This window comes from Capricornis sumatraensis, chromosome 16, assembly GCF_032405125.1.
Source record: "Capricornis sumatraensis isolate serow.1 chromosome 16, serow.2, whole genome shotgun sequence".
NCBI classification, from domain to species: domain Eukaryota; kingdom Metazoa; phylum Chordata; class Mammalia; order Artiodactyla; family Bovidae; genus Capricornis; species Capricornis sumatraensis.
In genome coordinates this window covers 83,460,613-83,488,215 of record NC_091084.1, presented here as the reverse complement: position 1 = coordinate 83,488,215, position 27,603 = coordinate 83,460,613, and the positions used below count along the sequence as shown (strand labels likewise).

Genomic DNA, 27,603 nt, shown 5'->3' with positions numbered 1-27,603 from the left:
AGCAGAAAACTAAAGCCTAACACTGGGGCCAGTGGTTAGGACGCTGGGCTTCTGATGCAGGGAGCGCGGGGCCAGGTCTGGCTGGGGCTCTGAGACCCCACAGGCCGCAGAGCAGGGCCAAGAAAAGATACTTCTCATTAAATAAGTAGGAATAAAGTTGAATAGCTATTTGGGGATCGCTGACCGAAATAACCTACAATAATCATTCAGTTACTCCCTGTTCCAACAGTTAGAAGATTTAGGTCGAGGGCAATGACGTTTAAGAACGTAACATAGGAAATGAATTTAGGTTGCTGTCACTTTGAAGAGATAAGAAAACCAGAAACTCTGTATCATAAAATGATGAAATACCCTGCCAAGGGCACTTGGACTTGATAACAAAACCTCAGAGGGAGGGGTGCTAAGCTCCAGGCAGGTAACCCAGCTGCCCAAGCCGAGTCCAGTCCTGAGGGGCTGCGGGCCCTGGGGCCTGCCTGACCCTCCAGCAGGCCCTTCAAGGCCACCGCCGACGATCCCCGCCCCGGGCCCCTCTTCCCAGGGCAGGGAACACGGGCCCTTGTTCTGGGGGAGGGGCTCTGGGATCTGGGCTCCGGGCGGGCGGCTCCACGGGAGGGCCTCCCTGCTGCCCAGACCCCGGCACCTGGTCTTGGAGCTCCTGTGCGTCCGCTCCGGCCACATCCACAGACCTTCCCTCTTGGACTCACTGTCACCCCAACATCATCAGCTCCTGCTTCTCTCAGCTTCAAGACACTTGTGGAGACGGCCCCTTATGAAGGCACCGCCACTGTTCCTCTTTCAAATATGGCTTTTACTTGGGACGTGGCTTTTTCTCCACCAACCAGGTGCTTGCAGGCAGGAACCTCTGCTCCACTGCCTCGGAGGCAGCCTCGCTCCCCTGAGGGCTGTGGCAGGTCACTGGGCAAAACTGACCCTGGAACCCGGCTGGCAGAGCCCTCGGGGTAGGGACCGTATATCCACAGTTGTCAGGACCACGTAAGGCCCCGAAGATGCTTAGAAATCCCACCGTCGTCAGTACACCTTAACCACATCACCCCTCGGCACACAGTCAAGGTAAACGCCACACTGACTGAACCGGGCTCGCTTTTCTTTATGACGCCACCATTGGGTGCATACACGCACCGGCACTATGACAGGCCTTTTCCTAACACGCGCCCTTAAGAGGCAAACTGCCCTGGGTCGGGAAGATCCCCTGGAGAAGGAAATGGCAACCCACTCCAGGATTCTTGCCTGGAGAATCCCATGGATAGAGGAGCCTGGTGGGCCACAGTCCATGGGGTCGAAAGAGCCAGACACAAGGGAGCGACTGAGCAGCCCACTCATTCCTCCCAGTGCTCATTTCACAGACGTGCAAACTTATTAAAACAACGTGCATTTAGAGGGGAAGGGATAGTTGAGCACTTTGGGACGGTCAGGTACAGACTGCTGTATTTAAAATGGATAACCAACCGGGACCTGCTGTACGGCACAGGGAACTCGGCCCACTCATGCGGCAGCCTGGATCGGAGGAGGGTTTGGGGGAGAAAGGACACGCGGATATGTATGGCCGAGTCCCTTCACCGAAACTATCACAACGTTGTTATCAGCCATACCCCGATGCAAAATGGTTTTGGTGTTTAAAAACAACAAGCCTTTACCTAGAAGTCTACGTTGAGCGTCTGTCATAAGGCAGCTCTCCTAAGGAGCCCGGGCCCTCCTACTGGGAAGGCTCCTGAGCGAAGTCTGCCTCTTCCCTGTTCCCCGTGACCCCACCCGCGGACGGACCACGGCATCCTAAGCACACGGCTGAGCGGCACGAGCCGTGAACGGCACGCACGGGACCCGGCATCGCGGGCGCCGGCCCCCGCATCCGAGCCCCGCGCCGCGCTCACGCCCCGGGCCCCGCATCCGAGCCCCCCGCCGCGCTCACGCCCCGGGCCCCGCATCCGAGGCCCCCGCCGCGCTCACGTGGTGACGGTGTTGAAGCCGCAGGCCCGCAGCTTGAGCAGCCGGCCTCTCCAGGAGGCCCGTGGCACTCGGAAGTGGTGTGTGGAGCCCCCGAGGATGAGGAGCTCGTGGCCCTCCAGCGTGAAGTAGGGGTTGGCCCGGCTTGCTCCTCAGTCTGAATCCCCCACGAGCGGTTCTGCAGCTCGCGGGGCGTCAGGTGCGACCAGTCAAACCTGCTGGGGGCCCAGAGGAAGAGGCGGCGGCGGGCAGAGCGAGGCTTTGGGGCCCCGCCGGGAGAGAAGGCGCTGGGCTCAGGCGCTGCCGCAGTTTCAGCCCAGAACGGAGAAGGGGCCCCCTGCTCAGGCAGACCTGCGCGGGCTTGGATGCAGCTTTCTGTGTTCGAATATAAAGTTATTTCTGTGTTTCGCCGGAGGAGCAAAACCCGATGAGGCAAATGGCAGGAAAAGGACGCACAGGACTCTTCTCCAGGGGAGACGGGGGCTGAAAGGACAAGGAGACCGCGCGTGACCCCGGCAGGCGAGGGAGGCCGGAGGGACCCGGGAGGGGAGGCGTCCAGGTCCCCCGACGCCGGGACGAAGCGGAGGGAGCAGCGGGTTGGAGGCCTCTGCGCGCAGATGCTTTCCAGCTGCGGGAAGGAACCGGAGGGTTAGCTTGAGTTCCCGGGACCGAAGGGCGCGAGAAGAACCCGAGGGCGGAAGCGCAGGGCAGGCGGTCAGCGCACCCCGTGGCCCAAGGTCCACTACGGAGACGCTCAGCAAGGAGGCCACCGGGCGCCGGGCGTGCGCCCCTGGGGGAGCCGTCTCCCCATCCCGCCGCAGGAGACGGAGAGAGTCACGGGGCGGGGTGCAGAGGGACGCCGGTGGACGGAGAGTCCGTCCAGTGTCCGCCGCGAAGGCGGGGGCACCGCGGAGGCCTCGTTGCTGGGCACCAGGGGCCCCGCGGCGTCTCCTGCCGGAGGCTGCCGGCGGACCTTCAAGCCGGGTATCCGTTCTGCGGGGACTGCCTGGTGCAAGGCGGAGGCGAGGTGAGAAACAGGTCATCGAGGAGCCGGGGGTCCCAGGAGGAGCACCCGAGCCGTTCTCCTGGTCCCTACGCTCTGCGAGGACATGGAGGGATTTTAGGAGAATTTCCAGGTGAAATGGGGAACTTCTGGTAATTGACTGATGAAGCAGGTGCTTCAGAGAGAGGAGGCGGACGGCTCCCGTGCTGGCAGCCCAGGCGAGCCGGGTAGTCAGTGGGGATGTCTCCTGAGACCAGGAACGCAGGTCTGGGTAGAGATTTGAACACGCTGAGCCCTGTCTGGAACACCTGGATCTGAAGTCCTGGGATGAAAAATCTCTTTGCAGAGACTGGAAAATCAGACAGTCCTTGGCCTTTTCTCCCTGAAGCCCTTTGCTTTTCCTCTGCCACTGGAAGGAGCAGAGCCCATGGCACCAGGTCGAAATTAAGACCAGAGTTTTCCGCGAGCGTGTGGGTGTTTGTTACTCTTGTCTGGCTCATCACAGGTACGTGTCCATCCTTGAGACCCGACCTCCCTGAGAATTTTGTACAATGTCCCTCTTTCTCTCATTCTTAGGTTGGATGCTAGGGGCTGCCTTGACTTTCCACTCCTTAAACACAGAAGCGCGATGTTCCATTTATTTGAATATACCTTGTTTTATAAATCTGGTTTTACAGCCACAAAACTGTATTCTTTTTTATCAAGATTGTAAAACTATTCTAGGGCCAATTTAGAAAAAGCTTGTCTATTTCTACCAAAGGCCATGCTGACATTTTGATGGGAACTGTGTTAGACTTTCCCCCTCCATGAGGAAGATTTAGCAGCCTCACTGTGTTGAGTCTTCAAATCTGTGAACCTGCTGTGTTTCTGAATTCATTTCGGTCTGCTATCACTTTGGGGGGCTTCCCTCATAGCTCAGATGGTAAGGAATCCACCCGCAACGTGGGAGACCTGAGTTCAATCCCTGGGTTGGGAAGATTCCAGTATTCTGGCCTGGAGAATCCCATGGACTGTATGTATAGTCCATGGGGTCAAAAAGAGTTGGACACGACTAAGCAACTTTCACTTTTTTGATCAGTGTTCTCTGTTTTTTCAACGCATAGTTTTTAGTTGTATACCTCGGCGTTTCATTTTCTTTTGAGCTATTTTAAAGTCACTATTTGTTTCTGGTGGTGCTGGGCCTTTGTTGCTGCACAGACTCCCCTCTGCTAGCAGTGTGAGGGGGCTGCTCTCCGGCCGCGGTGTGCAGACTTCTCATTGCCGTGGTTCTCTTGTTGGGGCTCATGGGCTCTGGGGCCTTCGGGCTTCAGGATTCGGGGCTCCCGGGTATAATTGCTTCAGGGCATGTGGGATCTTCCCTGACCTGGGCCTGAACCCATATCCTCTGCACTGGCAGGTGGATTCTTTAGCACTGAGCCCCCAGGGAAGCCCCTCTTTTGAGCTATTTTAAATGGCTTGGTATTTTCAAGTTCAGTCTCAACAAGTTCATGGTTAGCGTAGAGAAATGCAGCCGGACATCGTGTGTGGATCTGGTATTCTGTGACCTTGGTATTCTCTCTCATTAATTCTACACAGTTGTTTTGAAACCCGGTTCCACGGGACTTTCTAAAGAAGCGGTTATGTTGGGAATTCCCTGGTGGCCCAGTGGTCAGGACCCGGTGCTTTCACTGCCGAGGTCCCACAAGACACATGGCCCAATAATAATAATAATAATAATAATAATAATAATAAATAGAAGAATCTGGGATAGAAGAAGCAGAGCTGAAAATTGAGGGAAAAAAGTCTTTTAAAACAGAAAGTCACGTTATCTGAAAATACAGGTTTTTTTTCCTTTCCAATCGCTCCAATGTCTTATTAATTCTTCTTATCCCATTGTGGTAGCTGGAGTTCCCAGTACTATCTTGAATAAGAGTGGTGAGAACCATCCTTACCTGTTTCCAGGTTTCGGGTAGCAAGCAGCTGTTTACCACTAAGTGTAATGCTAAGTGTAGGTGGGTTTGTATACATTGTTTATCAATTTGAAGTGGTTTCCTTATAGCCCTCTGTTAGAGGGCACTCTAACAGAGCAAGGTGGTGACACTCGTCGAAAATACAGCAACACTTCTGCTCGGAAACATCTGACCTTCAGAGTAAGAGGGGTAAACAGGGGTCAACCAGGGAAGTGTGGCTGAGAACCTGCCTGCGGTCCAGGAAGACACCACACGCTTAGAACAAGCCCACGCTCCGGAGCCCCAGCACGCTGGAGCCCGTGCTTCGCAACAAGAGAAGCCAGGGCCCACAGCTAGGGGCAGCCGCTGCTCCCGGCAACCAGAGGAAGCCCGTGGGCAGCAGCCAAGGCCCAGCTCAGCCAAAAGCGAAAGACAAGATGACTCAAAAAAAAAGGAGGGGGGGTGGATAAAAATGGCTACAGTCTGTCGGGCCAATGCCTGAGAGGTTTTGCTTCCAAACTCGCTCGCACTGGTCCAGCTCTGCTGCCAAATAGTCTTAGAAGACACTCCAGGCTCTAGTGTTTATGGGCGTAGAGATTACAGAGAAGGGGCTGCATGCGTGTGAGTGTTAGCTTTCTTCCTGGAATGCTCACGGCTCTAGTTTCAAGAGGCCAAATGGACAGACCCTCCAATCTTGCCCCCTGAGCCGAGCAGCGGGAATAGCCGAGGACAGACTCCACGTTCAGCAGCTAAGCAGAGAAGTAAGCTCAAAAGCAAGGGGAAGCAATGCCCAGCGGCCCAGAGATCAAGACCCCCAGCAGACGGAAGCGTGTGGATCACACTCAAGGGGAGGCCGCTTGGAACGGCCGCGGGGAGGGCCTGGGCCTCTAACGAAGGAGAGAGCTGTGGAGAAAGGGCGGCGCCCCGGGCCGGGGTCGGAAGGGGTGACGGGCCGGGGTCGCAGCCTCTGGAGGGGCCCTTGGGCCCGGGGTGGGGTGGGGGCCGGGGTCGTGGCCTCCCTGTCGCGCTGGCCCGCAGAGGATTCCTGCACTGGCTCTCTGAATTAGACAGTAAGTCCCCGACCGACGCACCTTCCAGCTTTGAGTTTCCGCAGGTGGAAACCCGCGTGTGCACGTCCAGCCCGGTGAGTGAGTCCCCGCGCCTGGTGTATGTTGTCCTTGCGCGCGCCCTCTACACGCGGCTGTGCGGTTGTGCTTTACCACCCAGTGCCCTGTAGAGGGCGGTAGCACACACCACGTGGGCCACTGGGTACTGGTGCACAGTAGGGGTTAAAGGGAACAAACTTACAAGAGGGAAGTAGCCAATTTACACAACCCCCAAATTCTGACCACCCCGGGGCTTCAGCCAGGGGCTCAGTGTGCGCTCCGGCCCAACCTGGCAGGACCCATGTGCTTACAGGGCCCCGGGTCGGAAGCAGCTCTGAGTCCACGTACAGAGGTTCCCTGTTTGAAGAAGTGACCGTCTCAGGAAAAGCTCCGCTGGCTCTCAGCTGAGCTGAACCGACCGTTCGTGCGGAGGCCGTCTGTGCTCAGCCCGCCGAGGCGAGGCGGCCGGAGCCTCCGGGCCACCCAGTCCCCTGGGTCAGCGCACTGCCAGGCCCCAGGACTCACCAACCATGCCAGTGCTCCCCACTTGCCTGACTGATGTGCAGGACGGTGATCCCGCCGAGAGTCAGACGTCTGGTCTGGGACGCATGGACGTGACGAGGAGTTCCCGTGATGGGTCACTGCCTGGGACGCCGGTGGAGGCTGCCTGGGGCTGTCTGGCCCAGACGTACTGGAGGAGGGCGCGTTTCTCAGTCCCCATCGGCCCCCTCCCACCTTCCATCCTCTGCCTTCGCTTGCTCAACGGCCTGAGACTGATGTCCCCCCTGGGGCTGCACCAGTCTACCTGCCTGCGTGTGTGTGCGCCAACCGCCTGCCTGCTTCCCGAGCAGTGAGCTCCACAGTTGCTCCGCTGTCATTCTAAGGCACCTCCAACAAGGGCGGCCGGGGGCTGCCCAGGGTAGTCAGTGTCCAAGGCGCTCCAGGTGTCTTGGCTCTGCCAAAGCACCAGCCACGGCCTGCAGCGTCCGGTCCCAGGTGGTGGGTGAGATGCGGGTGCCGGCCCACTGGGGGGGTAAGTGTGCCAGGCTGCGCTCTTCGGCAGGAGCAGCCTGGGGGGTCAGCCCCCTGCGAAGGCCGGCGGCACAGCCGCGCCGCCCTAGTGGGCCCGCCCACCTCCGCTCGAGCTGTTTCCCCTGTGAACCAGGCATCTTTTCAGGTGCTGAGTCTCATGGGCAGCACTCCAGCCCAGTAATTTACTGCCTGTGTGTGTGCTGAGTTGCTCAGTCATGTCCAACTCTTTATGACCCCACGGACCGTAGCCCTCCAGGCTCCTCTGTCCATGGGATTCTCCAGGCCAGAATACTGGAGTGGGTCACCATTTCCTTCTTCAGGGTTTCTTCCCGACCCAGGGACTGAACTCAGGTCTCCTGCATTGGCAGATGGTTTCTTAACCACTGAGCCCCCAGTGAAGACCCAGTGATATCTTAGGCAAAGGTATTAATAATCTGAGAGTGGGGAGAAAGCCCGCTGTGTGTGAAGTGATGCTGGTCTTTGCAGCCCAGGAAAGCTCATAGCAGGAGGCATCATTTTCATGTCATGATGGAACTCTTTGGAATTTCTCTCATAACACTGAGATTTCATTACAAGAGGACCTTTATCAGGATGAGAATGCTGGATCAGATACTCAGGACTTTCCTCACTATGAGGCAACCTGTTTCCCATCGTCTCTCAGAAAAAAGACACAGTCTTCACAGCTGAGCACACGGCGACAATGAGCAGAGGAGTGCATGCTCAGAGTGCGACAGGCCCTGAAGCGGAGAAGCTCATCGCTGAGTCATGTCCGACTCTCTGGGACCCCAAGGACTGTAGCCTGCCAGACTCCTCCGTCCATGGGATTCTCCCGGAAGGAATGCTGGAGTGGGTTGCCATGTCCTTCTCCAGGGCATCTTCCCGACCCAGGGATTGAACTTGGGTCTCCTGCACTGCAGGCAGGTTCTTGACCATCTGAGCCACCAGGGAGCCCCAACAGGCCCTGAGGTGGCCGGAAATAGTCACTCTGTGAGATCAGTCTACTCTCTTCTGGATGACTTCCAAGGCTGCTGGTTGCAGGAGTCCGCTGAGAGTTGGCATCTGTCTAGCTAGCTGGCTGATAGGGGGTTTATTGTTTTTAAATGAATTAAGCAATGGGTATTTACAATTTTAAAAAAACTTCACACCTCCATGATGCTGCATGTCTGTCAAGACACCCCAGATGACTCCAAGGCCGACCGTGCCCTAGGGCCTGAGATGGATCTCGGGTTTTGGTGTTTACATCCGGCATGCTGGTGAGTAAAGCCCGAGTTACCGTGAAAGCGTGGGCGGCTGTGTGTCCTGTCGGCTCCGCGGGTGACCTGCCGCACACCTGTGGTAAAGAGCCCCTGCCTTCACGGGCAGCAGCAACAGATACTTCGCTGGCTCTGGACGTGCCCGGGCCTGTTGTTGGACGTCATCCCTCCTTCCCAGAAGGTCCCAGTTGCCTCTTCCTTTCCACGGGTTTCAGGAGCAGCATAACATGAGAAAACGCCCTGCTCTGAGCTGAGAAAACCTTTGCACACAGCCGAGACAGAATCCAGACACATCCGACTCCCAGAGGCCAGCGGTCTGTCCCGGGTTCCCAACGAGTCTGCCCCGGGTTCCCGACGAGTCTGTCCCGGGTCCCTGACTAGTCTGCCCCCTGCCCTCTGCTGCTCTGCGCAGAGCTGCGTCTGCTCACTCCTGGGAACAGCCATGAATGTGATTTCTGTTATGCACCGAGCCCGTATCTCCGAACCGACCGAGAGAGCAAGTCCACCACAGTAATGCAAAGGCAAGAACGGAGTTTATTTCTAGTGCGCTAGGGCCCAAGTCTCATCCAGCACAGTGGAATCCGACAAGAGCCCCGAACAAAGGAGTATGGCGGCTTATATACAGGCAGCTCTTTGTCTCAGTTACAGGAGGAGCTGGCGTTACATGATTGGCCAGGCAGGATGAGCGCATGTCCTGTCTCTTTCTGGTAAACATGACTCAGGTCCTAGAGCCCGTCGTTTGGTCCCTAACAATTTCAGAGGGTGGTGCTCCGACAGTTGGGGGACAAACGGACCCACCAGCCCTGTCCCCAGAACGCCACATGCTCTCAGCCCAGTTCCATGGTCTCTTTAGCGTCGGCAGGCGGCCACCCAGGGGTCGGCTCTCCCGGGGCTGTGGGCGCGCTGGGGACCGTGGCCGAGCTACCGGTGGGGCTTTGGGAGGCGGGGAGCCCACGGTCACTGTGTGCACCCGCAAGGGCAGTCACGGGCCAGGGTGGAGACCCAGGCCTCCCCAAAGGACAGCAGCCCTCGGCCCACCCTCAAGCTGATGAGTGTTGTCTTCCCCCAGGCGGGCCGTGGAAATGAGCGCGAGTCCATCTGCAGTCTGCACCTGAGTAGGGAAACTTGTTTCAAAGTGGGGAGCCAGGGAAGGGCTCCCCCTGATAGAAACCGGCTGAGCTTCTCAAGTTGCAGTGGGGTCTCCCCTCCCCACGGGCTCTTCTGGCAGGGGCGGGAGCGGGCAGCCCCCTGTGAACGCGCCCTGGAGACGCAGGGACCTGCGCGTGGGCCCACGGAGGCCACATTTCCCTGCCAGGGCCCGCCTCCCGGCTTGCCCCGGGAGCCCGGAAGCCAGGGCCCCTGAGATGCAAGCAGCGTGGAGTCGCCTTGCCGAGGTTTTTGGCACAACCTAGGTGGGGATGTTGGACGCCTCTCCATTCCGCTCGCTGCAGTGACTCCGCCACGCCTAACGCTGAGAGGGATCCCAAAGACCCAACAATCGAAGAAAGCCGCCCGCCTGACCCTATGACTCACACGGGCGGAGGACGGCCGCGCATGTGTTTTGTTCACAAGTTACCGGTTTTCCGTGCAAGGCACTGCCCTTGGTTATGGGTGGGAAACAGCACTGAAGGGCCCCGGAGGTCTCTTCCTGCATGTCCGAGGTTAGGGGAGAGGTCTCGGCTGGCCAGAGCGCGGCCACCGTGCCCAGAAAGGCCCGTGACGAGGGAAGCGGGCCTGACGCCGATGGTGGTGTCCATGCCGGCTGTCACCCCGGGGATGGGGTTCTCCTGGCACCCAGTGAGCAGACGCCAAGCATGCAGCCTGACGACCTGGGGGGCACAGGGTGCCCACCCCTCAGCCACGAGGCCAGGAGGAGGGCTGTGCGGGCTGAGGTCGTGCACGCGGAGGGCTGGGTGGGTGGGGGGACGGCCTCGGTCCAGCAACACCCGAGGACCTGAAAGGCGCCCGCATTCTGAGGGTGTGGCCCAGTGCCCGCCCGGGTCCTCTGGGGGTCTGTGGCGAGAGGGGGGGCCCTGGGGGGGGCCCATGGCGGGAGCAGCACGTCTGACCGTCTCACGGGGGTCACATGCCTACACTTCCTGAAAGCGTGGGCGATGAGGGCAGCGCCCCCGACCGCCTGGTCCACACCAGGCCGTTGCCTGGACACGGAGGGTGCAGGCCGAGCACTTGCGACCCTGACTGGTCAACTGGAGCGGTGAGTGTAGCCCCCGACCTGGACCGACCGCAGCCACTCGGCCCACGGCTCGGAGCTCCTCAGCCGCCCACTGCACGGTGCCCATGCACCTCGCGGGGACCCCCTTTCCGCAGGGCCCGTCTGCACTGGAGTCTGCAGGCCTGCCCTGCTGGGCGCCAGGCTGCCCCACCCAACTGTGGAGACGGCCTGGTGCTCCCCACTGTGGCTCAGAGCAGGGCGTGCGCCCCAGGGGAACCCGGAGCAGGAGAGGGATCCACCAGTGCTGGAAGTCAGGGGCCAGGGGAGGGGCGTGGAGTGGGATGGGGGCAGGGGGACGGGACGGGGGCTGCGGGGGGAGGGAAGGGAGGGGCGCTGGGGGAGGGGTGGGGGAGGGGCTCGGGACCAGGCCACTTGGAGTCTTGAGCCTCCAGAAAGCAAGGTTTCCACAGGAGTGTGGAAAAGCAATGATGTATGGAATGAGACTTGGGGAGTCAAAGGAAAAGCTTTCTTCACACTGAAAATAAGAAACGCGCATGAACTGCCTGCCAATCCCTCACTTAGAGCTCGTGTTTTATTCGATTTCTCGGGGGACGCCTTTTGTTCCAGATCGGCACTTGCGGGGTCGAGTGCGCCGAGCACCTCTTCACCACTGTCCTCAGGGGTCGGCAGCTTTTACTGCGGAAGCACGACAGAGGGCCGGCTGCGGTCAGTTAGCTGTGTTTATTGTGCTGCTGGACAGGGAAGCTGACCTACGCCAAAGGCGGAACGGGCCAGCTGGCGGGGAAGCAGACGGCAGACCCGGTGCAACACGGCTTCATGGAGCCTCTGGGGTGGTCCCGGCGACTAGGCGGGCCTGGAGGACTGGCAGGCACTCAGGGCTCTGAGACGGCTCAGCTCAGCCACGCCTCCATTTCGTCAGAGGAAGGGTGGGCAGTGTGACTTAGCTCTCAGTACCCTGAGGAGGAGGGGCGGGTGGTGTGACTTAGTTCTCAGCACCATGAGGAGGAAGGGCAGGCGGTGTGACTTAGCTCTCAGTACCCTGAGGAGGAGGGGTGGGTGGTGTGACTTAGCTCTCAGTACCCTGAGGAAGAGGTGGGGGTGGCGTGACTTAGCTCTCAGTACCCTGAGGAGGAAGGGCAGGCAGTGTGACTTAGCTCTCAGTACCCTGAGGAGGAGGGGTGGGTGGTGTGACTTAGCTCTCAGTACCCTGAGGAAGAGGTGGGGGTGGCGTGACTTAGCTCTCAGTACCCTGAGAAGGAAGGGCAGGCAGTGTGACTTAGCTCTCAGTACCCTGAGGAGGAGGGGTGGGTGGTGTGACTTAGTTCTCAGTACCATGAGGAGGAAGGGCAGGCGGTGTGACTCAGCTCTCAGTACCCTGAGGAAGAGGTGGGGGTGGCGTGACTTAGCTCTCAGTACCCTGAGGAGGAGGGGCGTGGTCTCCCTTAGCCCCAGCCTGCCCTGGGGGAGCGGGTGGAGGAAGCAGCCCGCCTCACAGGCCCCGAGGAGGAGGCCGCTCCGCACTGGGGTCCGGGCCCCACTCCCACCGAAGCCGCGAGGCGGGCGCAGTCAGCTCGGGCGTCCTGGCTGGAACGCACACCCCCTGTCCGATGACGGCCAGGAAGGGCCCAGGGGCCACGGCAGCAGGAGACATAGCAGACGCGGCCCCGGAGCAGCCGGCAGGGGTGGTGCTGGGGCGGGTAGTGCGTGACCGGGACCGGGAAGCGCGCGCAGACGGCTCGGGAGGCTGCGAGCTGCCGGAGCCGCTTACGGGGAGGAAGCCGCTTACCCAGCTGGGAGGCGTTGGTGAAGCAGATCAGCAGGGTGGACTTGAACTCCTCAAACACGACGATCTGCGGAGAGGCAGGGGTGCCCCTGAGACACACGCTCGGCCGAGGCCGGGCGGGGTGAGGCGAGCAAGGCTTGGGGCGGGGAGAGGTGCAGAGCAGGAGGTCACCTCATTTAACCCGGGCTTGAGCCAGGGTCCCGGGACGTACAGCGTTTCCTGGGGCCCGAGGTTCCAGTAGCGCCCCAGGTTCTGTCCGTTGATGAAGACCACTCCTTTTGTCCAGCCCTGGAAAACATTGAAGCAGAGTTGCAAGACACACACACAGACACACACACACACACACACACACACACACACACACACCGATGCAGACTGCAACCACAGCCACACTCAGCGTGCAGCCCCAGCTGTGGTCCTCGGGGGGCAGTGACCTGGAGACTCTGCGCGGCTGCCCCCAGCCCTGGCTCCCGCTCTGGGCCCCCAGGAGGGAGGCCCTGGGTTCCCACTCACCTTCCATGTGCACCCACCTCAGGGACAGGTACTGCCGTGTCCCCACCACGTCCCCACTGCCGCTCCCCCCAGGACACAGGGCGGCAGGCAGCTCGGGCACGTTTCTTTGGCCTCCCTCCCCATCCTGAGTCAACGCCAGGAAGGGGCAGCCCCCGGATGGCCGTGGGGTGGCGGAGGTCTCCTGGGACGGAAGCTTGGCTGGGGACACAGCCGGGAAGAACACCACTCACCTGGAGGCTCATGAAGGTGTCCTTGGGTTGACTGCCGACTCTCAGGAGGGCAAGGAAGAATGCAGGGCCTTCCGTGTGGAGAAAGCTGGGCTTCCAGATGTTGGGAAGTTTCCTAGGGAGAGTCAGACCAGTGGACAGGTTACATGGTCCTTGACAGCATGTCAGCTGAGCCTTCGGAGGGCTGTCTCCTCCCTGCTGAGCCCAGTGTCCCCTCCCGTGGCCCATCCGGGGCCCCCAGCGCAGCAATGAAAGAGCAGACCAGGGCTGCAGAGTGAGGGCAGTGACCACTCTGCCCTGGACAACCAGGAGACGTGGGGTCACTCCTTCAGTGCTCTGGGTCTCTGCCTCGTGTGTGAACACAAACAGGTCTGGCTGGCTGGCCTCTGGTCTCCCCAACTGCGGTCAGGCACCTGGAGCCAGTGGTCGGGCACCCACCTCTGTATGAATTTATTCTGCATCTCCAGGCTGTAGATTTTAAAGTTTCTCAGTGGAGAACCGTTTAGATAGATGTTCCCAGTAAGACCTGCAGAAGAGGGAGAGAGGACACTGAGGCAGGGAAGCTACAGAGAAGTGCCCCGAACCCCTGAAGGAGGGTGGAGGAGGCCAGGGGAGGACGGAGGAGGATGGAGGAGGATGGGGAGGACGGAGGAGGATGGGGAGGACGGGGAGGACGGAGGATGCCAGGGGAGGACGGGGAGGACGGAGGAGGATGGGGAGGACGGAGGAGGATGGGGAGGACGGGGAGGACGGAGGATGCCAGGGGAGGACGGGGAGGATGGAAAAGCCGGAGGAGGATGGAGGAGGATGGGGAGGACGCAGAGGACAGAGGAGGCCAGGGGATGGGGAGGACGAAGGAGGCCGGGGAGGACGGAGGAGGCCAGGGAGGACGGGGAGGATGGAGAAGGACGGAGGAGGATGGGGAGGACGGAGAAAGCCAGGGAGGATGGGGAGGATGGAGGATGCCAGGGGAGGACGAGGAGGACGGAGGAGGACGGGGAGGACGGAGGAGGATGGGGAGGACGGGGAGGACGGAGGATGCCGGGGAGGACGAGGAGGATGGAAAAGCTGGAGGAGGATGGAGGAGGATGGGGAGGACGCAGAGGACGGAGGAGGCCAGGGGATGGGGAGGACGGAGGAGGCCAGGGAGGACGGGGAGGATGGAGAAGGACGGAGGAGGATGGGGAGGATGGAGAAGGCCAGGGAGGATGGGGAGGATGGAGGATGCCAGGGGAGGACGAGGAGGACGGAGGAGGACGGGGAGGACAGAGGAGGCCAGGGGAGGATGGGGAGGATGGAGAGGACAGAGGAGGCTGGGGGGGATGGGGAGGACGAGGAGGACGGAGGAGGACGGGGAGGATGGAGGAGGCCAGGGAGGATAGGGAGGATGGAGGATGCCAGGGGAGGATGGGGAGAACGGGGAGGACGGAGGATGCCAGGGGAGGACGGGGAGGATGGGGGAGGACGGGGAGGATGGAGGAGGACGGGGAGAATAGGGAGGACGGAGGATGCCAGGGGAGGATGGGGAGGACGGAGAGGACAGAGAGGATGGAGGATGCCAGGGGAGGACGGGGAGGATGGAGGAGGATGGGGAGGATGGAGGAGGCCAGGGAGGACGAAGGATGCCAGGGGAGGATGGGGAGGACGGGGAGGATGGGGAGGACAGAGGAGGCCAGGGAGGATGGGGAGGACGGAGGAGGATGGGGAGGACGGAGGAGGATGGGGAGCACAGGGAGGACAGAGGATGCTAGGGGAGGATGGGGAGGACGGTGAGGACGGAGGAGGATGGGGAGAATGGAGGAGGCCGGGGGAGGCCGGGGAGGGTGGAGGAGGCCAGGGACGATGGAGGAGGCCGGAGGATGGGGAGGGTGGAGGAGGCTGGGGAGGATGGGGAGGACAGAGGAGGCCAGGGAGGACGGGGAGGATGGAGGAGGATGGGGAGGACAGAGGAGGATGGGGAGGACGGGGAGGACGGAGGATGCCAGGGGAGGACGGGGAGGACGGAGGAGGCCAGGGAGGATGGGGAGGATGGAGGAGGATGGGGAGGACAGAGGAGGATGGGGAGGACGGGGAGGACGGAGGATGCCAGGGGAGGACGGGGAGGACGGAGGAGGCCAGGAAGGACGGGGAGGATGGAGGAGGATGGGGAGGACGCAGAGGACGGAGGAGGCCAGGGGATGGGGAGGATGGGGAGGATGGAGGAGGATGGAGGATGCCAGGGGAGGATGGGGAGGACGGAGGATGGAGGAGGCTGGGGGGGATGGGGAGGACAGAGGAGGCTGGGGAGGATGGGGACGACGGAGGAGGCCAGGACACAGGCATGGGCCCCAGGGAGGGACCATCCGCACTCCCAGGGCAGCACTCAGCCCACTCTGCTCTCCGAGGGCGCTTCTGCAGCCTCCTCCCAGAAGAGGCAGGGCAGTGCACGTCCTCAGTGCTGGGAGAGCACCTTCGGGGGAGCCTAGCAGGACATGGCCCCCCTCCCCTTGAAGCCTACTCCCGTCCTGGCGCCCCGCGGTCCTGAGCCCACCTTTCCTCTCCTGGTTCATGCTGGTCCCGGAGGCAAGCCGGCCTTGGTTCTCCACCAGGATCCGCAGCGTCAGGAACTCCTTGTGATGCTGCCCAACACACACCAGCTGGAGGGGGCTGCTCAGGCCTCTTCTGGAGACCACTGGGGCCCCCCTGAGACCGGGACGATCTCGGAAACTGGGGGCTGTCAGAGGGAGGGGCTCGGCACCCCAGGCCTCAGCTCTGGGCCAGGCAAACCCTGCAGCTCCTCCTCCACCCGCCTCCCACACTGGGCCGTCGAGAAATGGAGTCATTGAACATTCTGCTGGAGACTCTTCTGAGGCTGGTGCTCAACCCAAGGCTTTCTGAGCAGCAAACACCCAGGGCGGGACCACCCTGCCACCCCGGGAGGAGCGCACAGCTTAGCCGTGTGGGGCCTCTGCGAGGGGTGAGCCCAGGGCCCCGGGGGGCTGGAACTGTGGGGGCATTACAGCGTTGGGAAGAGTCAGCTTTTGATGCGCGTCATCCAGGATTCCTATATACTTGTCATCCAAAAACACCTGCCAAAGAGAGCGGGGAGACTGGGGGTGCGGGTGAGGCAGGAAGGGGTGAGGCGCCAGGGTCCCAGGGGAGGACTAAGTCTGCCTCTGGGAAGGCGACACGCTGACGCCGGTCCACAGGCACTCTGAAGGCGGCTGGGCCCAGGGGTGTGAGGTGAGCCCTGAGCGCCTGCGGGGGTCATGGGCACTGGGGAGGGGGGCGGAGGGCGGTGGGCACCACGACGGACACCACGAAGCACATGCCGACGAAGGGCCGGCGGGGGCTCCGGGGCAGAGACGCTGAGACTGTCCCCACCCTCCCCACTGCCCACCATGCTCTGTCCACCCCCGACGCCCCCGCAAGGCTGCTTGAGCCCCGCAGGACAGAGAAGGGCACGCAAAGGGCACCACAGAGGGTCTGAGTTAGGTCACCCAAAAGGGATCTGACTCGGAGACTGTAAAAATCAAAATCCACGAGTACCCAAATGTCAGTGGTACGCAGAACAAAGATTCACATTTTACGCGTACTAGGGTCCCAAGACGAGAGCTACAGGCTCGACAGCCACTGCTTGAGTGACCACCGCTGAGTGACTAAAGACCCCCCCCGCAGCAGTGGCAGCCGCGAAGCACACACAGTCCCAGCCCAGGGTTGAGCAGGGCAGAGCCCACCCTGCGCTCGCGGGCGGGGGAGCTGTTCTCAGACCCAGGAGCACGAGGGAGAGCGGCGGGGAGGGCCTGGGAGTGGAGGCGTCAGGGCGGGACTCGCCCTGGGGAAGGAACTCGGGGGGCCCCACGAGATGGGGACACAATGAGCCCTCTGAGACAGGAAGGTCAGGAACGGGGTCTGATGGCCATGCCGCAGAATTCTAAGGCTGTGCACGATGGCCTGGGTTTGCAAAGAACAGCCAAGTGACGCAGCTCCACCAGGGACCCGGCAGACAAGGCGAGGGGGAGGCCCGGGCTGGGTGGGGTGGCCGTGGGTTGGGTGCAGGGCTGCGGCTGTGGCTCCTCTAAGGAGCTCACAACGCATTTGGATGTGTTGAGTCTGAGAAGCCACAGGAGCGTACGTCCAAGTGAAGACACGTATTCAGCAAACAGCAGGGAAAGAGAGTCTGTGGCTAGGAGGTCACGATGAGTGCGAGGGGACACGGATCCTGGGGTGATGGGACCACAGGGGTGGGAGGGGCCTGCAACAGCCCCTGCGCAGGGCGGGCAGGAGGGGCCTCAGCGCCCCTGTTTTCTGGGCAAGGTCACTGCACCTCTCTGCGGCTTCCTTGCTGGTAACAGGTACCTTAGATGGGAGTTTGAAGAACTAGAGGCGCAGATCCGACCACGACGCTCCAAGGAAGCGTCTGGGGCCTCTGCCCGAGGCACAAGGGGGCGTACGCAGCCCCTCCTGGGTCTCCTCCAAGGGCGGCATCACGTGCACTCAGGCTTCGGTGGGCACCCCCCCGGGACACCCAGTGCCTTAGACCCGCGGGAGCAGTGGCTGACATGTGAACACCAAGCGTTTCACCGAAGGGACCAGGGGTAAGAAACAAGGGCAGTTTCCCACATGTCAGGAGGAGGCCGGCCTGCTGTTCAGACGTTCAGCCACACGGCGGGGTCTCGCCAGCAGAGAAGGGCACACTCCGCCCACCCCTGCCCCCTACCTGGCCCCGATCCTTCACATGGCCATCTGAGTTTAGGACGCCTCCTCTGGTGATGACAGTCTCGTAAAGTATATACCCAGCAGACTGGCCACTCCCTTCGTTCACGGACAGCTGTTCCATGGAGAGTGGCCCCGTGGACCTCACGGGCTCCTGCAGAGACAGGAGTGGAAGCCAGGCTGAGCGGTGGCCTCATCACAGGCCAGGAAGCTCAGGGAGCACGGGGGCAAGTGAGCGCCCTGCAATGACGAGTATGCAGCAGCCGCGTGACGGTAACCAAGAGGGGCGGGGAGGGGGTCCCCAAGGGAGGGGATGGAATTGGGCTCCCAGGTGGCTCAGCAGTAAAGAACCCGCCCATAGTATGGGCGACTCAGGAGGTTCCATCTCTAGGTCAGGCAGATTCCCTGGAGGAGGAAATGGCACCCCACTCCACTACTCTTGCCTGGACAATCCCATGGACAGAGGAGCCGGACTGGCGACAGTCCACGGGGTCACAAAGAGCTGGACACAGCTGAGCGACTCTGAAATAACCTAGGTATCCTAATCTGAACTGTAGAAGGAGAAGGGACTGAAACCGCAAAGACTGCTTTCTGTCCCCCGTGTTCATTCCCTCCCCCGCCGAGTCCTGAGCTCACGTCCATGCGCGGGGACTCACATCCTGGTGAATCAAGGTGTCCCACAGGGATATGAAGTGACCTGCAGCCAGGGGAGCGTACGTGTCCTTAGGTCTGCCGTCTCGATGCCGGAAGCTGGGAATCTCTGCAAACCACAAGCAGGAGGCTGGCTCCTTCCCCAGAGTCGTCCAAGGGTGCAGCACCCTCTGCTGCCCACGGCCAGCCTGCCCACCACCACGGACGGTCCACAGGGACAGGGACTGAAGGGAGGGCGCCCTCCTGCACCCAGAGGCCTGCCCCGGGGAGCCCTGCTGGTCAGAATCTCCTGAAAGCCAGCGGGGGGACATGCATGCTCAGATCCTGCCCCCTCCTGTACCCAGAGGCCTGCCCCGGGCGCCCTGCTGGTCAGAATCTCCTGAAAGCCAGCGGGGGGACATGCGTGCTCAGATCCTGCCCCCTCCTGCACCCAGAGGCCTGCCCCGGGCGCCCTGCTGGTCAGAATCTCCTGAAAGTCGCGGGGGGACATGCGTGCTCAGATCCTGCCCCTCTCCGCACTTCCACCCAGACACGCGCATCTCGTGGCTCTGGGGAGGGCCTGGACCCTCTGGTTTCCACCGACAGCAGGGCTGGGGGGACCGTGTCTCGTGCAGTCCGAGTCCCCAGGCCCTGCGGATAAAACACGCTGGGGCGAGCTGGACTCCCCCAAGGACCACATCTGCACCTCCCCCCCTCCACAGCCCAGAGCCCTCTGGAGGGCGGGGCGGGCACCTGCGGCGGGGCGAAAAAACTCTTGAAATGCGAGATACTCAGGTGTACAGTCTCCATCCTCTGTCAGCAGCGCCCCATAGTCTGAGAGAGAGAAACAAATTTGTCACCTTCCCTAAAAAGGCCCGACTTCGGGAGGGACTTTGGCACTTGGTGCTGAGTCAAAGGGCCCTTCACGCAGCAGCTCTGGGAGGAAGACCTTGAGGCAGGAAGGTGCCCGATGCCGGCTCCCCACGGTCCCCCAGGAGGGACAGACGGCAACCCCGGGGGTGTCGGGAGCCCAGGCTGGGGCCCAGTGCCGGGACCCGCTGGTTTCCAACCAGACCCCTTTCCCTCTCTCACCCTCGCTGCCTGCTTGGTCTCTGAGCAGAGTCGCAGACTGGGGGAGACCTAGTCATCAACACCCAACACCCGGGATAGGGGGATCAAGGGAATGGGTTTCACAGTGAGCCCCGAAGAACAAAGGCTTGTGGAGTGAATCAGAGTCAGTTGAGCTAAGGCGGAACCTAGAGCCTGTTATAGAGAGTGAAGTAAGTCAGAAGGAGAAAAATAGATCTCACATGTTAACGCACACACGTGGAACCTAGAGAAATGGTACCGATGAGCCTAGCCGCAGGAGGAACAGAGATGCGGACGCAGAGAACGGCGGCGCGGGCGTCCAGGCGGGAAGGGAGGGCAGGCGGGCGGGCTGAGAGCCGCGTGACGCACGACCGTGGGTAGATGGTGGCTCGTGGGAAGGCGCGTCTCGCACCGGGAGCCCAGGCAGCACTGTGCGCCCCCCTGGAGGGTGGCTGGGGCGCAAGGACCCCTGTGGCCGACTCACGACGGCGGGAAGACGCAGCCATCCGCCAGTTAAAACTAAGGTTTTCACAAAGGCTGCACAGCGGCCGGGCAGAGCTAAGCTACCAGCTTCCGTGCTCGCAAACGACCCTGCCCGCGACTGCGGAGGCGGGGCAGCCGCGGGCAGACGGCGCGGACCGAGCGGGACTTGCCGTAGCTGGTGACCATAGGGAGGCGACGGCCGGGGAACGCGGCCCCGCCCGTGAAGCCGAAGTTGGTGCCGCAGTGGAACATGTAGAAGTTGAGGGAGAACCGGAGCTGCAGCATTTCCCGGACACTCGCCATCAGCACTGCAGGGGCGGGGAGGAGGAGCCTGGTGACTTCAGGACCACACGTGGGGGGCGGGGGGGGAGGGGGAAGGGGGAGGGGGAAGGGGGAGGGGGAAGGGGGAGGGGGGAGGGGAAGGGGGAAGGGGGAGGGGGAGGGGAAGGGGGAGGGGGGAGGGGAAGGGGAAGGGGGAGGGGGGAGGGGAAGGGGGAGGGGGGAGGGGAAGGGGGAGGGGGAGGGGAAGGGGGAGGGGGAGGGGGAAGGGGGAGGGGGGAGGGGGAGGGGGAAGGGGGAGGGGGAGGGGTGGGGGAGGGAGGGGTGGGGGAGGGGAGGGGAGGGGAAGGGGCGGGGAGGGGGAGCCTGGTGACTTCAGGACCGCACGTGGGGGGCGGGGGGGGAGGGGGAAGGGGGAGGGGGGAGGGGAGGGGAAGGGGCGGGGGGAGGGGAGGGGAGGGGAGGGGAAGGGGGCCAGGCAAGGGGGGAGCGCAAGGGGGGAGCGGACCCTCGGCGACTGACGTCAGGACTGTTACCGGTGGGGGGCGGGGGAGGCGGGAAGGGGAGGGAGGGGAGGGTGGAGGGGAGCGGAGCCTCCCTGACTTCAGGACTGCACATGGGGGGCGGGGGAGCGAGGACCGCAGGTGTCAGCGGGAGGGGGAGGAAGGGGGCCTCGGGGATGAGAGGGGGGCGCCCCGCGGTGCCATCAGGGCCCCGTGGGTCTGATCTCCCCAACATCTCTGTCTCCGGGTGTCCAGCTCGTGCCTCTGAAGCACGGATCGACCTGTCCGTGATGGTCTGAAGTCACTGCCCCAGGAGCACCGACCCTCCAACCACCTCCCGCCTGTGGCTCCTCCCGGAAGGCGGGGCTGGCAGAGGATCTGGGCCCACAGCGCCCCGCTCCTGGGTGGAGCCCCACCAGCTGTCCCTGAACTGCCCCCCAGAACAGCTGGCTCTCTTGACTTTAGAGCTTCAGTCCAGACAGAATAATCACCAGGTCACGCTGACACGCTGGGCAACCCTCCGGTGTGGCTCAGACACAGCCACTGATACAGACACAGAGACAAAGAGACAGAGACAGACACACAGACACACACACAGAGATACACAGGCACACAGACACAGACACACAGAGACGGACACACAGACACACAGAGACAGACACACAGACTCACAGACAGACACACAGACAGACACAGAGACAGACAAAGAGACAGAGACAGACACACAGACAGACACACACAGAGATACACAGTCACACAGACACAGAGACAGACACACAGACACAGAGACAGACACACAGACACAGACACACAGAGACAGACACACAGACAGACACACAGACACAGACAGACACACACACAGACACACACAGACACACACACAGACACAGAGACAGACACACAGAGTCACAGACACACAGAGACAGACACACACAGAGATACACACACACACACAGACACAGAGACAGACACACAGACACAGACCCTGGCGCTGCACACAGGGCCGCCCACCCCGTCAGCCTCAGGGGCCCTAATCAGCGGGCAGGAGGCAGGCCAGTGCCCTGGGAGTCCGCCGACACCCCCTCAGAGACAAACAGGGGCGACATGCGACTCACCGTGCAGGTCCAGGGTGTTTCGAGAAGAGCCCCACCCGTCCAGAGACCTGGCGGTGTACACCATCATCATGACCGGGCCGGGGCCCTGCAGAGGCGGAGAGTGCACGCGTTGGAGCCAGCCGCCACCCGGGCCGCCTCACCCGCACGCATCCTCACGCCCCTGACTGCTCTCGCAGCGCACGCCCAGCCTGGCCTGCCTCTCATGGTCTCACTGTTCCGGCTTTGGAGAAATCTCTTCATCCCCCGGACCAACCCCAGGAGAGGTCTTGTAGGGAAGCACCTGACCCAGAGAAGGCACTGAAGATGTCGAGAGCCAACTGCCGACAGTGCAAGCCCAGCGAGAATCCCACACAATCCCCGGCTCCTGCTCCGCCCTTGGCCAGCCTGAGCCACCCCGAGGCCCTCCACCGTCCCAGCCCGAGCCACCCCGAGGCCCTCCACTGCCCCATCCTGAGCCATCCCGAGGCCCGAGGCCCTCCAGCATCCCAGCCCGTGCCATCCCGAGGCCCTCAATCATCCCAGCCCTGAGCCATCCCGAGGCCCAAGCCACCCCGAGGCCCTCTACCGGCCCAGCCCGAGCCACCCCAAGGCCCTCCAGCGTCCCAGCCCTGAGCCATCCCGAGCCACCCCGAGGCCTGAGGCCCTCCAGCATCCTAGCCCAAGCCATCCCGAGGCCCGAGGCCCGAGGCCCTCCACTGTCCCAATCTGAGCCATCCCGAGGCCCTCAATCGTCCCAGCCCTGAGCCATCACAAGGCCTGAGGCCTTCCAGCACCCCATCCCAAGCCATCCCGAGGCCTTCCAACGTCCCAGCCTGAGCCAGCCTGAGGCCCTCCAGCGTCCCAGGCCTGAGCCATCCTGAGCCACCCCGAGGTCTGAGGCCCTCCAGCATCCTAGCCCGAGCCATCCCGAGGCCCAAGGCCCTCCACTGTCCCAATCTGAGCCATCCCGAGGCCCTCAATCATCCCAGTCCTGAGCCATCCCGAGGCCTGAGGCCTTCCAGCACCCCATCCCGAGCCATCCCGAAGCCTTCCAGCGTCCCAGCCTGAGCCGGCCTGGGGCCCTCCTCCATCCCAGGCCTTCAGGACCTAAGAGCTCCGCATTCAGGCTCACACACTCCACAGTTAAAGTCAACGCTGCTCCTTCCAGCTCTGAAAGTTAATGCAGCCTTGGAATGTCTGCTCTCAGCGCAGGGACCCTTGCCCCCAGCCACCCGCAGCATTCACATTCCTGCCTCAGCTGATAAATGCTTCAAAGAAAGTAAGACAAAAATAAGTAAGCTAACAAAACCACTGCCAACTTTGTGCAGCACAAAATCACGTGAACTTTTCATTCATTTCTGCTTGGCATCCTGTACTTCAACATTTTAAAAATATTCTACTGAATTCCAGGGATAACGTGCTCACTCCTCTAAGTCTGAGTCAAGCTTCCCAGGTGGCACTAGAGGAAAAGAACCCGCCTGCCAGTGCTGGAGACACAAAAGTCATGGGTTCAATCCCTGGGTCAGGAGGACCCACTGGAGGAGGGCATGGCAACCCACTCCAGTGTTCTTGCCTGGAGAACCCCACGGACAGAGGAGCCGAGTTGGGCATGGCTGAGCAAACGCACACAAATGGAAGCTGTGCATCTCAAGTCCCTGCAGCTTCCTCCCCCCCAGCCCCGCAGGACCCCCACACTACAGGCCCTCACGTCAGGAAGAGGGCTCCGGCCGCCACCCCATCCTCGGGCGGGCACTGACCCCTGCAGACACCCTGCCTTTGCAGGTGATGGCGAGTTCATCACGAGACAGTATATTCCATTTCTGGAGAATTCAGATTGCGAGAAAGTACAACCCCTACATACAGCCAATAAAAGTTCTATTATTCCTTGTACCCACTGAAATTAATTCTGTTCCCTAGTACCCGAAAGAATTTCCCCTTTTTCGTGAAAATGCTCCAAAATTTTGAAGATGCCACTAAATGAATCTTCCCTTAATGTGAGATTCACTCCCAATTCCTTCTTTCTCTGGGTTTTTTTTTTTCGGTAGGAACATCTATGTCACATTCTTTCAACCAACTTCGATTGAGCGAGTCAGTGCTGTTCGCCCCCGGCATCAGGCATGCATCCGAGGCCGCTGGCCCTGTCGGTGTTTGTGCCCTTCCTCCAGCTTCGCCCGTTTCCCTGGCACCCGCGGCTGCCGGCAGCCACTTTGCGGCCCTGTGGGAGCCCGCGGCTTCCTGCCGGGACTCCACACGAAAGTGGCACCACGGTCGTTACTCATCGCTCACTGTCTGGCTTATCTGTCAGGCTCAGCTCTGTCCAGGCTCATCCATGTGGCCACAAATGAGAGATTTCCTCCTTTTTAAAAGCTCGAGACACGTACCATGCTCTCTTCACCCGTTCATCCCTCCTCACGCACCAGAAGCTTGCACACCGTGGCCGCAGCGAGGCGTGGCGCTGTGAACCGGCAGCACACGCCTCTTCGGGGCGATAACTGCTTCCTCCCTAAACACCTGCAGACGAGACCGCTGCATCAGAGGCGGTTCTACTCCCCCTCGAACCTCCATACGGACTTCCACGGTGGCTTTGAAGAGTTGCTTCTTTGCTACGGCCTAGCAGGGCTTAGGGGCACAGTCCCCGTGAGCCTTCAGAGCTGGGTGTGCGAGAGCCCCCTGTTCGGGTAGGAGTCCAGGAGTTAGGCATCAGGGCTGGCACAGGCTGAGCTGGGGGCTGCCTCTGGCGGCACAGTACTGTGTCAGGGTGGAGTTCTTGGCAAGAGTGCTTCTCAGCCTTTCCAAACCGCTTGGATGTACGTTCTCATTCTTCCGCCCTGACCCTCCCCTCACTGGAGGAGTTCAGAGGGCAGACGGTATAAAACAGGGAAAGAGCACGGGAATTGGAGGCAGAAGGACTGGGTTAGAACCTGGGTCATTCTGTTGCATGACTGACCACAGATGATCTCAAAGCCGAAATTTTACCTTTCTGAATCATGGTTTCCTCATAGGCAAGATAAGGATAGGACCAATGGCTTCTTACATGGCAATGTAAGAAACAAACATTAAAAATGGTGGGGGGGGAGTATGTAAACTAAAACTTGTATATATAAATATTATCATAGAATGTTTTCTTAGCTTGTGTTACAAGCTTTCTCCATAGTTGACTTGTTTACCACCTGTCTCTTACCACGAAAATACAAGCTCCCAAAGTGGTGATTTTGTAGGGTTCCTTCCCTGCTTTACCCACAATGCCTTGACAAAGACACACCTAACGGGCACCTCTGCTGTCCTTGTTTAGTTGCTAAGTCATATCCAACTCTTTCATGACTCCATGGACTATAATCTCACCAAGGGTCTCCAGGCAAGAAACTGGAGCAGGCAGCCATTTCCTTCTTCAGGGGATCTTCCTGATCTAGGGATCAAACCCACAACTTCTCCCAAGCAGGTAGATTCTTTACCACTAAGCCATCTGGGAAGCCCAGCTGGCACATAGAAAGAAAGAAAGTGAAGTCGCTCAGTCGTGTCCGACTCTTTGCGACCCCATGGACTGTAGCCCACCAGGCTCCTCCGTCCCTGGGATTCTCCAGCAAGAGTAGTGGAGTGGGTTGCCATTTCCTTCTCCAGGAGAACTTCCCAACCCAGGGATCGAACCTGGATCTTCCACTTTGTAGGCAGACGCTTTAGCATCCGAGCCACCAGGGAAGAACTGGCACAGAGCAAGTGCTAAAAACATTTACTGGCTGATTTGTTTAATGAATAAATGAACTCAGTTTTAGGACTTTATTAATTATAGTTAGGATAATCATTTTTAACTCCTGAATCCACACTTACTATCTCATATTGTTCCATCACCACCATCACCACCATCACCACCACCACCACCACCATCACCACCACCATCACCACCATCACCACCACCACCACCATCACCATCATCACCACCATCACCACCACCACCATCACCACCACCACCACCATCACCACCATCACCACCACCACCACCATCATCACCACCACCACCATCACCACCATCACCACCACCACCATCACCACCATCACCACCACCATCACCACCATCACCACCATCACCACCATCACCATCACCATCACCACCATCACCACCATCATCATCACCATCACCACCATCACCACCACCATCACCACCATCACCACCATCACCACCACCACCATCATCACCATCATCACCATCATCACCATCATCATCACAAACATCACCACCATTACCACCATCACCACCACCACCACCATCACCATCACCACCATCACCGCCACCACCATCACCACCACCACCATCACCATCATCACCACCATCACCACCACCACCACCATCACCATCACCACCATCACCGCCACCACCATCACCACCACCACCATCACCATCATCACCACCATCACCACCACCACCACCATCACCACCATCACCACCACCACCACCATCACCACCATCACCACCATCATCACCACCACCACCATCACCATCACCACCATCACCGCCACCACCATCACCACCACCACCATCACCATCATCACCACCATCACCACCACCACCACCATCACCACCACCACCATCACCACCATCACCACCATCACCACCATCACCACCATCACCACCATCACCACCACCACCACCATCACCATCACCACCATCACCGCCACCACCATCACCACCACCATCACCATCATCACCATCACCACCATCACCACCATCACCACCACCATCACCACCATCACCACCATCACCACCACCACCATCATCACCATCATCACCATCATCACCATCATCATCACAAACATCACCACCATTACCACCATCACCACCACCACCACCATCACCATCACCACCATCACCGCCACCACCATCACCGCCACCACCATCACCACCACCACCATCACCATCATCACCACCACCACCACCATCACCACCATCACCATCACCACCACCATCACCACCATCACCATCACCACCATCACCGCCACCACCATCACCACCACCACCATCACCACCATCACCATCACCACCATCACCGCCACCACCATCACCACCACCACCATCACCATCATCACCACCACCACCACCATCACCACCATCACCATCACCACCACCATCACCACCATCACCACCATCACCACCATCACCACCACCATCACCACCATCACCACCATCACCACCATCACCACCATCACCACCACCATCACCACCATCACCACCATCACCACCATCACCACCATCACCACCACCATCACCACCATCACCACCATCACCACCATCACCACCATCACCACCACCACCACCATCACCACCATCACCACCACCATCACCACCATCACCACCACCACCATCACCATCATCATCACCATCACCACCATCACCACCACCACCACCATCACCATCACCACCATCACCGCCACCACCACCACCACCATCACCATCACCACCATCACCACCATCACCACCATCACCATCACCACCATCACCACCACCACCATCACCACCATCACCACCATCACCACCATCGCCATCACCACCATCACCACCACCACCATCACCACCACCACCACCATCATCACCATCACCATCATCACCACCATCACCACCATCACCACCATCACCACCACCACCACCATCACCATCACCACCATCACCACCACCACCATCACCACCATCACCACCATCACCACCATCGCCATCACCACCATCACCACCACCACCATCACCACCACCACCACCATCATCACCATCACCATCATCACCACCATCACCACCATCACCACCACCATCACCACCATCACCATTACCATCACCACCATCACCAC

At 60.4% G+C, this 27,603-nt stretch overlaps 2 protein-coding genes across 2 annotated transcripts in view; both read right to left on the bottom strand.

Annotated features, from left to right (window-relative positions):
• LOC138092322 (beta-galactosidase-1-like protein 3) overlaps nucleotides 1-10,332 on the bottom strand; it is a 47,100-nt gene extending 36,768 nt beyond the window's left edge. Inside the window, 4 exon segments of the mRNA XM_068988099.1 lie at nucleotides 1,966-2,113; nucleotides 2,116-2,177; nucleotides 2,314-3,061; nucleotides 9,861-10,332. Of these exon segments, the coding sequence (XP_068844200.1) occupies nucleotides 1,966-2,113; nucleotides 2,116-2,177; nucleotides 2,314-3,061; nucleotides 9,861-10,332 (1,430 nt within the window).
• Nucleotides 10,333-11,920: 1,588 nt separating this feature from the next.
• The window catches only part of LOC138092321 (beta-galactosidase-1-like protein 2), a 40,356-nt gene continuing 24,673 nt past the window's right edge, over nucleotides 11,921-27,603 (bottom strand). Inside the window, exons 11-21 of the mRNA XM_068988098.1 lie at nucleotides 21,796-21,880; nucleotides 20,069-20,206; nucleotides 19,080-19,160; nucleotides 18,353-18,456; nucleotides 17,701-17,850; nucleotides 16,001-16,069; nucleotides 15,532-15,619; nucleotides 13,440-13,527; nucleotides 13,005-13,116; nucleotides 12,433-12,549; nucleotides 11,921-12,328 (exon numbers count right to left, since the gene is read on the bottom strand). Coding sequence (XP_068844199.1) covers nucleotides 11,921-12,328; nucleotides 12,433-12,549; nucleotides 13,005-13,116; nucleotides 13,440-13,527; nucleotides 15,532-15,619; nucleotides 16,001-16,069; nucleotides 17,701-17,850; nucleotides 18,353-18,456; nucleotides 19,080-19,160; nucleotides 20,069-20,206; nucleotides 21,796-21,880 — 1,440 coding nt within the window. The remainder of the gene's footprint in view (nucleotides 12,329-12,432; nucleotides 12,550-13,004; nucleotides 13,117-13,439; nucleotides 13,528-15,531; nucleotides 15,620-16,000; nucleotides 16,070-17,700; nucleotides 17,851-18,352; nucleotides 18,457-19,079; nucleotides 19,161-20,068; nucleotides 20,207-21,795; nucleotides 21,881-27,603) is intronic.